The 12,446-nt window shown below is 37.9% G+C and overlaps 1 protein-coding gene across 1 annotated transcript; it reads right to left on the bottom strand.

Annotated features, from left to right (window-relative positions):
* Nucleotides 1-3,152: 3,152 nt before the first annotated feature.
* On the bottom strand, nt 3,153-8,754 carry LOC123235169 (late lactation protein B-like). The gene is made up of 7 exons (XM_044661246.1): nt 8,668-8,754; nt 7,871-7,998; nt 6,955-7,025; nt 5,454-5,564; nt 4,455-4,556; nt 4,199-4,225; nt 3,153-3,212 (listed from the first exon to the last, which is right to left on the bottom strand). Exons 1-6 carry the CDS (start codon nt 8,752-8,754, stop codon nt 4,200-4,202), a joined length of 525 nt encoding a protein of 174 aa, XP_044517181.1. The 3' UTR covers nt 3,153-3,212; nt 4,199.
* Nucleotides 8,755-12,446: the final 3,692 nt, after the last annotated feature.

Genomic DNA, 12,446 nt, shown 5'->3' with positions numbered 1-12,446 from the left:
AAAAGATGACAGGGAATTGTGAGCTCTGTCCAGCCCTGGGAGAGGAAGTCTAGAAGTAAGATGGTCTGGCAGGACTTGAATGACCATTGGATAGCTGTGTTCTTCTAAGTCAATATCTCAAGGAAAAGAAAAACAGGCATAATCACTTTTAACCAATCCATAGATTTTATTTGTTATATTATTATATATTATATTATTATTGTTATATTATTGTTCCCACCAGGGGAACAATCAATCAGATAATCAGCTTTAATTAGCCTATAGACCATGTGGCTAGTATAATGAGTCTGTGAGATTTATAGCGAGGAAGGTAGGTGGTGAAATATTTGAGGTCTGGAATCAAGAAGAGGAGTCCTCCTAAGTTCAAATCTGGCCTCAGATACTTATTATGTGATTTTGGCACTTGTCACTTAACTCTGCCTTAGTTTTCTCATCTGTAAAATGAGCTGGAGAAGGAAATGGTAGTCCATTCCAGTATCTTTGTCAAGAAAACCGCAAATAGGGTCATGAAGAGTCTGAGACAACCAAAACAACTGAACAAAGTATTCTAAAACCTTTTATGAATATGCCAGTCCAGGTTCATCAGAACCTAGGAACCTTCGAAATTACAAATCATGAGTAGACTTGTTAAGAATAATCACAGGGACCGGGTGAATAGTTTTGATTTCAGGGATTGCATTCATTAATCAGCTATTCTATAGGTTCCTATCATCCTGCATCCCCTATTCCTTCAAGAAACTATCCTATTCTAACTACCCCTAATCTGTAGTGTAGATAAATTCCTAATGGCTTTGATCAGTCTTTGACTTAAGAAAAAAGAACTGCCCAGACTAGCTTCCAGTTGGACAGAAACTATATTCTCCTCATATTTAGGCCAAGTTAAAATAACTTGCTGTATCTACCCTGAAGGAAAGATGTATGAGGGCATAAACGCTGTCTTCATGTATTTGAAGTTAGGGAAGAGAAATTGCATAAGTTGTGCTCGGTTCCAAAGGGCAGAATTAGGAACAATGGGTCCATGTTACATAGAGGCAGATTTTCACTGGATTTGATGCAAATTTTCCTAACAATTATAACTGTCCAATAGTTTAAATTGACTGCATGGAGAGACAAAGGATATACACTCACTAAAGATCTTCATATAAAGGCCAGGTCAGCACTGATTGAGGATTTTGTTAAGGCAATTTCTATTCAGACATGAGGTGGATGATATACTTTGTGATCTCCTTCAACTCTGAGATTCTATTATTTTGTGTTAATAAAAAATAAAAACCTTTTCATAATTTCTGTGTGCTAACTTTAGGATGGGAATACTGACTGTTTCTGATTGACTAACTAGCTAGAACTGAGACACATTCAGAAGGCACTGATCAGCCAGGATCTGTCTCATGCTTTGACTCTTTCCTGACTACTGGTTCCAGATGCTTTAATGGGAGAGATGCTTATTTATGTGCTTTTGCTCTCTCCCTCTTTTCATTTGTCCTGGATTGCTTCTATGTGAAGGAAGTTGTAAAAGACTATGGTCTTGTGAACTTCCTAAGGTCAGGACAATGAGCTACTGGAAAGAAGTCCAAGAGACATGTTGATATTAGTTATCAACCAATCTCAAAGATGCTCTTCTCAAGACACTTTCTTCAAAGAGTGCAGTGCCTGGCTTACACTCTTTCCTCTTCAACTCCTGCCTTTGGACTATAGGACTTCAATATACATATTGATACCCTTTGAAACAACTTAATCTCACTGTCCCTGAACTTATAGTCTCCTTTACCCCACCACAGCCACATACTAAGATGACCTTACCCTTAATCTTTCCATTACCTACAAATACTCCACTTCCATGTGAAGTGAATTCTTAAATCTCTTTATCTCCTCATAATCTGTTGTTATTTCATTTTTGCCTTAAAAATTCTAACACTGTTCTTCAACTTCACCAAGATCTCCAGTCCCTCTACCCTCCAGTTCTTTCATAGATCATCACTTTTACACTGACTACATTCTTTTCCTTCCTCATTCTGGCCTCCTGAGTCCTTTGCCCCTTCATGATGTTTCCTATCTTATCCTACCAAGTTTCAGCTCTCTATCTTTTGGCTTCATTCCAATATATGTGCTCCTGAAAAAAAAACCTAGAGAAAATCATGAAGTTATTTTACTGAGTCCATTACGAATATATATTACATATCCTCAACTTGGCCCTCCCACTTCAGCAAACAGTCCTTTTAAACCTCCCTAATTAACTCACAAATCCACTCACCATAAAGGTTCTTGCTTTTTTGAAACTTTCTCATCTCACTTCAGACCTACCATCACCCCACCTTACCCCACACTCTCCATTGAGAACCTTGGTTCCTATTTTACAGAAAAAAAGTTGAGGCCATTCACAAAACACTCATCTCTTCTCATTTCACATTACACATTGCCTTCTGAATCTCTCTATTCTTTTATTCCTGTATCACATGAATAGGTGACCTTTCTTCTTTCTACGGAAAATCCCACTATATGCATAAATTATCCCATTTCATTCCATCTCCTTTACCAGACTACCCCTCTCTATCATACCCAATCTCTCACATCATTCTCTCCCTGTCTATTTTTGGTTGCTTCTTTATCACCTACAAATATAGCCATACTTCCCTCATCCACCAAACACTGTCACTTGATTCATCCATCCCAAAAACTATCATCTCACGAGATGATAGTTTTGGGGATGGATCCTCCATTGCTAAAGGCTTAAAGTGATCAACTATGTAGCAGTAAAATATAAAATCAGTTGCTATAATCACTTCTCTGCTTAACATTATGCAAAGAAGATGAATTAACCTTTCACTTTTTAGGCAGTTATTTGAGTTTTATGCATATGGAGCTTTTGACTACACCCTATAGAAGACATATTCCTTTCAACTTTTGGGAATCCAAGGCTCATAGCCCCCAAGTCAAATTTATCTCATCTATTTGTCACCTAGGTCTAGTTCATTACCTCTGAAATAAATATCAATAAATAAATAAATGAGAGAGACCAAGACTAGAGTGTTTTTTACATTTATATTGCATTGGAAGAAAATATTAGAAATTGGGGGAAGAGGTTAAGAACAATGGGGGAGAGAGGGAGTGCAGAATCTTGTGTAGCAGCCAGGCACAAGAAACAGCTTGTCATTTGAGGATATGACTGGGATTTCCTGGACAGCATTGATTCTGAAGTTGAAGGAAAGCATCACCTAAAAAACATCAGAGTAAAAGTGAGGTATGAGGATTACACAAAGGAGTAGAAGTAAGCCCCAAAATACAAAAGGCTCAGAAAAAGACACCATTATAAGTTTAAAAACAAGAACAGGCATTTGGAGTCAGAGGGAATAGTTGTCCATTTGGGCTTTACTGTTTCCAAAGAGGTCACTTGTATGTCCTCTCTAGGCTTCATTTACATCAACTAAAAAATGATTGGATTGGACTAGATGAAAAGTTCCAGATCTAGGACTCTATGACTTCAGGGAGTAAAAGGCTACTGAGAACCTATCATGTACAAAGCCAGGGGCAGAGTAACTTCAGTGTTTCTGAAACCTTGCATGCAAATGAGCTTTTTATCCAATTGAATCATGTATTTGGGAGAGTGTAAGAGATCCCCTGAAGAAACTTGGAGAAGAATGGACCTTCACTACCTTCGAATACATCAAATCATGATTATGTTTATAAGATCCTAGATTTAAAGCTAGAAAAGATAATTGGAATGATCTAGTCCAACCTCACTGATTTTATATTAAAAGAAACTGAGGCCAGAAAGACTAAGGGACTTTCCCAAGAACAAACAGGTATTTAAAACTTGGACCACTCATTTTACATTCATCATTCTTTCCATAGTTTCTCACTTTTTACCTAAGAGAGATGCATTTTAGTTAATTGTTCTCTCTCTTTCTACTAAGAAGAAAACAAGAGGCAGGAGTCCCAAAAAGAAACATCTGAGAATAGATATATCAAATCATTTTCTAATATTCAGGAAGACAAAACACCAAAACAGAAATCCAAAGGAGCCTGAGATCTATTTGAGATAGGAAAACAAGGTAATCCCTCTGACATGATTTGAGAGTTCACCTTTTTATAGCTGTATCAAGGATACAGTAGAGGATCAAGCAGACCCTTAAATCCCAAATGAACCATAATATTTTAGATTATTCTAGAAAATTGTCTAAAGTCTCTAATGAGCACATACCTTAAGCTTGTTCTGGGGTGCACGCCTCTGCAGAAACAAAGACACATGTGAGTGGATTTGCTAAAAGCACTTCCTATCATAGAGTTTATTCATTGAATAGCATTTTAAACAATTATACAAGATTTCTTAATAATTTAATGTAAAATAATTTCTAAAGGAAAGAAACAAAATCAAAAGAGGGAACAGAAAGGGTTGGAGTGCAGGGAATAGAGCAAGCAGTCAGGGCAAAGTGGAGCAAACTTCATTTTTATATTACCAGTTTGTCTGGGGATGATGATTTTTGTTTCATCAAATCCTCTCTGTTTGGCCATCTCCTTATACTCCTTCAGGGCTTGTAGGTTCTCTTCTGGATGTGGACCTACAGAGAGAAGACAGGATAAATAATTGTTCATTCTGCCTCAATTCTTCTCTGGTCCCTATTCCTTGAATAGTCACCTCATAGTAAAAGTCCATAGGTTTTGCTTTTGTTAAATTGCCAGCACAAGGGGAGATCAGAGAACTGAGTGGTTGAACAGCACTCATCTACTGCCAACAAATGTCCTTTGCCCTCACACTAAACACTATCCAAACCTTCTACTCTGGAGAAAAAAAAAATCTAAATATCCCAACCATACACTAAAACAAAATAGCCCTAATGCTCCCAAATCTCCAGAAGTGTGATGGAAGAAAGAAGTAAAACATGAAGATACACTTCCTCCCTCCTGCAGCTTCATTTAAAGCAGGATCTTGCTTTTTACAGATGTATTAAAGTATAGTTAGGAAGCATCTACAGCCTGGGAATGTGATTGATAAGCAATGTTTGTATTGCTGCCAAACTTCCAGACAATAAGGATTTGGAGGGAATGCATGGAATCCACTGGCCACTTTTGGGGGCTTTGGTTTGTATCAAATGGAAAATAAATCCCCTTGTGGGTAGTTAGGTGGTTCAATCGACTGAGAATTGGGCCCATAGTGAGCCTACATTCAAATCTGGCCTCTGACACTTTCTAGTTATGTGACCCTGAGTAAGTCACTTAACTTCCATTGCATAGACCTTACTGTTCTCCTGCCTTGGAACCAATGCACGGTATTGATTTTTAGATGACAGATAAGAGTTTGTTTGTTTGTTTTTTTAATAGACTTCCCCCCTCTAGCTACTTATAGAGGTGCCAAATCTGGGAATGTCAGAAGATTAGAAAATGAACAGTTTCTCATAGTGGCTCCACATCTTAACATTCTTCTCTTGGTGGGATTCACAGAATCACATGTTACTTACCCACAAGTTTGGCAAATCTTATTTGATTGCCATGGAACTCGCCTTCACAGAAGATAACCCAATGGTCATCCACAGATGTCTTTTCTACGCGGACACGACGTTTGCCCTCCTCTGTGGAAAGGTGGTGGGGAGATATACCGTTAACATCCGTAATCCTCTTAGAAAATATTTTTGAAAGAGACTGAGGCATGCTTTAGGATCTCACAGTAACAGGAAGGGTACCATACTTGGTAAGCAGCATCCAATAATCATAAAAAAGAGTTGGGTGACTTCATGTCCAGGACAACTTTCCCTTGGATCTCATATGACCCCTTTCCAATGCACTTATCATCTCATAGTGTATATTAATGAAGCCCAGGACTAAAGGATTAAGAGTTTCAAGAGACCTAAGAAGAATCAGTTTAACTCCTAAATTTATAGATAAGGAAACTGCGTCAAGAAATGTATTAGTTTGCCCTGCTTTGGAAGGATAATATGCTTTAGTTAACAGAGAATGGTGGTCCTGAGTTCAAGTCCCATCTCTAACATATACTGGTTACGTTACAGTGAGCAAGTCATTTAACTTCTCAGTGCCCTCAGACCACTCTCAAAGACTATGAGAACAGGTACAGCTGACTTGATAGAGGAAGTTTCCTTACTGGGAGTGCCTGATACCTATTAAATCATAGGTCAGGTCCAAAGTTACAAAGGAAGCATAAAGGTGTCTCTGTTTCTGATCCTGGAAAGAACCATGTTGAAATTGAATTTTATCTCTATGTCAGTGAAAATCATAATGCTCTAAATACAAGAATTAACTAATAAACATATGTTGAAATAGGACATCATCAGTGTGCTATCATTATCCTTAGCTCTAAAAAATTATTCAGACTCAGTTCTCCCCAATACAGAAAGGGAAAAATTCATCACCACCTCAAAAAATAGGGAGGCAGATTATTTATCCTTTGCATATATCCTTTCTTTACATGCCTCTAATCCCAAAAAGCACAGTTAAATAACTGCCATAGTACTCCCTCTACGAGTGTCTTCCCCTTACCCCCAAGAAACCCTCTGGATAGTCATCATATTAAAATGTTAATGAATGCTACTGTGTCACACATTTTTCTAGATGACATGAATACTGAGAATAGCATTCATGTTATTGTATATTGTGTATTTTTATATGTTTTTATCCAATGAAGTATCCAATAGTGGGAGAGAGGTCAAGTACATGTTCGTGTGATTTCCCAAAGCAAATCGTAAGAATAGCTACCTAATGTACCTGTGCCACCCTGGGGTGTGCCAGTCCCTCCCACCCAGATATTTAGTTAGTCATGCCTGCAGAAAGACAAACCCACTCATCAACTCAGTCTATGCCTTGGAAAAAGCCTGCAAATTCACTAAATATTGTCAAGAAAAACCAGCCTTTGGTCTTCGAGATTGCAAAAAAGTCCTTTCTTGGGCCTGACTGGAGTCCAAGCCTCAGGCCAGGATTCCTCTAAGGTGGCATATTAGATTCACTTACCCACAGTATAGAGGCCAGGTTGACTCATTTTCTCTAGTAGCATTGTAATCTCTTTGCACTTGCCATGCTTGCTGGAAAACAAAATGAATATGAATGCTTTTGCCAGAGACAAGAAGAAAAGAAGTTTCTTTCTTATCAAAATTATAAAAAATGATTTGATTCTTCCACTCCTGACCCAGTTGTCTACGTGGCAAGCACAGACAAATATCCAGAATCAGACCGTCATTACAGCCTGTGATCTGGTTATTCTCCCTTACAGAGAAGAATGGCATGGTTTCCCATCCACTTTTTGAATAGTAATCATTCTCTAGGTCAATCTATACAGCTGAGGATCATGGAACACTTTGATCTCTTAAGAAATCTAAACCAAAGTGGTGACCCAAAGGAAAGGGAGAGAGAGGCATGGTACGAGTAGGCTGGCAGATGTAACCTAGGATAGCTTATGCCATGAATATATGGAATAAAGGGATACACAGGGAAATGAGGAAAGTTTAGAGGAGACCTGAGGCCATATAGAGACTAGCAGTTAGACAATGAATCAGAAAAATTAGTCAATGAATGCATTTCTAAACATTTCATCCATTGTTGGTAAAAATAAGCCTAAGTTTCATATACAGATGTCTGTATTTATATGTATATATATATACATATATATATATATGTGTGTGTGTGTGTGTGTGTGTGTGTGTGTGTGTGTGTGTGTGTATTTATAGGTAGAGATGTGTGTATGTACTCTATGTGTGGGTGTATTTATATTCTAACTCTAACCTGAACCTAATCCCACTGCACCTCTAACCCTAACTTACAAAGAATATACACTGCGTGTCCTCAGACTAGATGTGCTGAGGGTGGATCCTAGAACAGGAGAAGTAAAAGAAGAAGCAGCTGATAGGATCATTCTGGGTAATCTACTTACTTCACAGTAAATCGGGCTTCTATGTCACCATTATCCAGGGGGGTGATTATCAAGGGTGACATTTCCTTGGGCTTCTTCTCCCCATGAAAATCTTTGTCTGTCATCATGCCTTTTACAAAGTATATACCCTAGAGAGAATTGAGATCATGTAATTGAGCTTGAAGGAAGAAAAATGAGGTAATAGGATTCATCCCTTCAACATACAATTCCTAGTCATTTGGCTTTTCACCCCCTTCTCTAAGGCAAAAAATCATACAAGAGCCAGTTACAGGGGGATTCTTATGGAACCGGAGACAGCATACACAAAGAACAGGTTTTATTAGATTGAAGTGAATGAGACTTTGGAAACCAAACCTATCAAGCTATCCCAGCTTTGACATGACCAAAATTAAAGCAGGCATTTGGCACTAGACCTCCAAACTGAATCCCTGAAGGCAGTGACTGAATCTTTGGAGACCCAGCTCTACTTGTTCTGAATGGCCATTAACAAAGATAAAATTAACTGAATCATATCCTCTATCTCCAGTTCATCCTGGATAAAGTAATTAAAGGCAAGATAAGAGTGAAATTCTTGACCTGGCATATTCTTCCTGCATTGACTTCCCATCATATTCTCAAACCAACATTTTCTAATGAAGTCTATAGCACTAAAATTGCAGTCCACTGCAGGATGAGAAGGTTACAGGGCTACAGACTAAGCTGAAAAGAACCTAACTGGGACCTAATTTTGAAATAACAACCTTTTGCTAGCATACATCCCTCCCTCCAATCTACAGACCCTCCCAATGAAATCTCACCTGAAATCCGAAGTCCTCAGATGTTGAATCCTCAGCTTGGAGGATGGAGAACAAGCTTAGTGCTACAGTTAGGAAAAGGACCTTCATCTTCTCAGATAGATCTTTCCCTTCAGTCACTCACTCAGTGAACCTGACTAAAATGGGTCTGCTTCTCTCCCAAGATGTGCTTCTCTATATATATATCCTAAGATCCATGTGGCAATGAAAACTGATCTCTCTTTTGAACAATATCCCAGTAAGTCTTACAATAAAGCAACAGGGGGTAAGGGAGAGATGAAATAGCATATTATTATTTTTGGAAGCCCTATGCCTTTATTCATTTTGAATGACTATTCATTAAAATCCATCGAAATTATCAATTAGACCTAATTTTTTTCAGTTTCTGCATCCTCCGTGAATTCTGATAATTGATGCATTTATTGTTGGGAAGGAGATGATTATCAGAATAGGAAGTAGTTCAAAGGTTCTTTACTTTGAGCAACAAAGAGAAAATCAGTGGCTTCTATCCAACTCCACCTACTCCCTATCCCCACCCCTTCATTTTTGCTGGCACATTTTGTAAAGTTTTTCAGGTGCATTGAAGACCTTCCTCTGTCTGGTATCTATGATGTAGTGAAAGGAACATTAGACAAAACAGATTGAGAAAATCTGGGTTTGAATGCCAGTTCTCTTACTCACTCCACCTTGAACAAGGTTCTCCTCCTTTCAATTAGAAAGGAATCTTAACTTCTAACACTCTCACAAAAATCTTGTCAAGTCAACAAATTATATATCATGATGCCCCTTTGATAGATAAGGAAATGGAGAGAAAGAGAACCTAAATGACTTGTCTGGCATCACAAAGAGTAAAAGAATCAGAGACAAATTCTGGGTCTTCTAGGTTTGACCCCACCACTCTGACAATTATGCACCTAAAAGTGAAATCATCTTTTTTCTGAGTTGGGAAGACCCTTCTGCCTGAGGCCTTGAGTTAACCCAAGGTGTTTAGATTGACGATGTTGATAATAATGACAGTATCATTGGGAAGCAAGTTGGACTTTCCTCCCCCAATTTGGTCACCCTCATAAGGGTAATGGATAAGGATAACCACATGGGGAACACAGATTGTGATGCTTAGGTCAGTTGACTCATTGACAAGTTAGCATGGAATGATAAGCCCTACCCAGCCAAAGGAAATGAAGACTGTCAATGAGGCAACATGGAAGGGCCTGGTTAACTTTTTTTGAATGGTTGTATTTATCTGATTCTGGTTCTCAAGGAACAGAAACAGGCATAATCATCTCTAATCAACCTAGAGATTTTATTAATAGGATACAAACCACAACTGGTACTCACACTAAGAGTATATGCCCCCAAAAAAAGACCTGTGTCTCTGCCTCACTATTGCCCTTGCATCCACATCTCGATCTGATTCTAGGAAATAAAGCTATCCACCTGTAATCACTATACAAAATCTATTATATAGAGCTTGATTATATGGACCATGTGGCCCAGAGTGGTGAGAGGCTTTGGGGTTCTTATATAGAAGTAGATGAAAGGAGCTGGAGCTTTTTATAAATAAATAAATGTAGACTCAGTAGAACCTAGGAACCAATGAATACACCAATCAGGACTAGGCTAGACAAGGATAACTTTAGAATTCCTTTGGTTTCAGGTATGCATTCCTGGATTAATTGGCCAGGCTAGCTATTCTTGTCTTCTTGTACCTCCTGTTTTCTCTGAGAAAAGGGCCTTGACCTAACTACTCTAAATCAGTAGTTTGGGCAAATTCCCAAAGCCTGATGCAATTTTGAACTGAGAATAGGCCCAGGCCTATCTTCCAACTGGACAGAAGTTGAATGTGCCTCTTGCTCAGTTCTAGCTATGTTAAAAGATGTTCCCTTGGCTCCAAGAACAAGAGACATATTTTGTTTACTAATTCTTGAGTAGATGAAGCTTCTGCTCTATATCCAAGGGTCTTGGACACATTTCAAGGTGGCTTCTACAGTATGAGCCCTGAATGGGGAAATGGTAGCCTAACATTTGGGCTGAGTTTTGCCAAAGTGTGGTTGTCTTGGACATTTAATCATGTCTAATTATCTCCTTTAAAACTAACATGTTTATTTGTAGGTCAATCAGTAAAAACTTTACTTGTGTTTTTCTAACAAACCTTATTTTTTTCTTGCAAACTCAACTCTTTGGCTACTGATCAGTTTGCATCCTATTAAGGAAACAACACACACACACACACACATACATACACACACACACACACACACACACATAGTGGAATAATTACAAAGAGCAGAGGATACACTAATAGTTTTTTCTTTCTTTTTTCTTTTTTATTATTATTAATAGAATTTATACGCAATTGTCTCAGATCCTGTGTGCATGCACACACACACACACACACACACACACACACACACACACATCAAAAGACATTATCTGGGAAACAAACATGTTTGTCGTACAAATTATGCTTGTCATGTTTCCACTTTTTGGTTGATTCTATGGAGGTAACATTCACAGTTTATTCTTCAAGAATTAAATATGTGGTTGTGTATGACATTCTCTTGGTTCTAATCATTTTACTATTCATTATTCTATGTAATTCTCTCCAAATTGTATTAATATTAGTCTGTTCATATATTTCTTGTAGTATTTCATCGCAATCATATAGCACAATTTGTTAACCATTCTCCAACTGATGGACATCCCTTCTATTTCCAGTTCTTTGCCACCACAAAGGGAGTTGCTCTAAATATTTTGTATTAGAGGCCCCCTTCCTTTTCCCCTGATTTCCTAGAGAAACAGACCCAGCAATGCTGAACCTAAGCATGTATATCTCAGAATTACTTTGGTTTGCATTTCTCTAATCAGTGCTTTAGAGCATTTTTCCATATACCTATACATGGCTTTGATTTCTTCATCTAAAAATTGTCTGTTCATATCTTTTGCCCATTTATCAATTGGGGGATGGCTCTCATTCTCATACAATTGATAAAGTTCCCTATCTATCTTTTATCTGAGGCCTCTATTAGAGAGGCTGTCTATAAAAGTATTTTCCCCAGTTTTCTGTTTTCCTTCTAATCTTGGCAACATTTATTTTATTGTTACAAAATCTTTTCAGTTTAATGTGCTCAAAATTATCCATTTTACATTTCACAATGCTCTCTATTTCTTGTTGACTCAAATTCTCTCCTCCTTATAAATTTGATTGATGTGTACCCTGTTCATGAAGCATAAATAATTGGTAAGATAAGGAAAAGTCTCATATATGAAGTAGCTTTTGAAGTGTGAAATCTCTAACAATTTCAGACCCAAGGAATGACCCCTGCCAGCTCCTCTGGGCATAAAAATTGCAGCACTACATATTTCACCGAGTTTTTTTCACACTTGCTAATACTTCAGCAGGTAATTCAGCATTATGGCGTAAACATAGGGAATTTAATTTACAGTCATACATGTGTTAAAGTCTCACAGGTAATCCTTATGTTCAAAGGGAGTTGCATGATCATTTTCAACATTCATAGAATTACTGGACCTCAAAAGAAATTTATCACATTTGTAAATGGTATGAAGTCTGGAAAAGTGGCTAACATGAAGAATAGATTAGGATCCCAAATGATCCAAACAGCTTAGTGTGATGGGTTAAACCAAGAGAATATACTCTGACTGAAAAAAATCAGCTTCGCAAGACAAGATGAGGAATATTATATAATTCATGTGACAAAGATTCAGTAATTCTAGGGGCTTTCCAGTTCCACATAAGTTAACATGTGAACTACCTTTAA

This window comes from Gracilinanus agilis, chromosome 2 (assembly GCF_016433145.1).
Source record: "Gracilinanus agilis isolate LMUSP501 chromosome 2, AgileGrace, whole genome shotgun sequence".
Taxonomy (NCBI): domain Eukaryota; kingdom Metazoa; phylum Chordata; class Mammalia; order Didelphimorphia; family Didelphidae; genus Gracilinanus; species Gracilinanus agilis.
Note: the sequence above shows the minus strand (reverse complement) of the source record. Positions and strands in the feature narration are given on the sequence as shown.

What these genes read in the sequence shown, in the direction of transcription:
- LOC123235169 (XM_044661246.1), bottom strand. Translation starts at nt 8,754, where the DNA reads ATGAAGGTCCTTTTCCTAACTGTAGCACTAAGCTTGTTCTCCATCCTC. An exon ending in GAAGCCCGATTTACTGTGAA is followed by an intron (nt 7,026 to 7,870) that starts GTAAGTAGATTA and finishes TTTGTTTTCCAG; the next exon opens with CAAGCATGGCAAGTGCAAAG. An exon ending in ACCTGGCCTCTATACTGTGG is followed by an intron (nt 5,565 to 6,954) that starts GTAAGTGAATCT and finishes ACCTTTCCACAG; the next exon opens with AGGAGGGCAAACGTCGTGTC.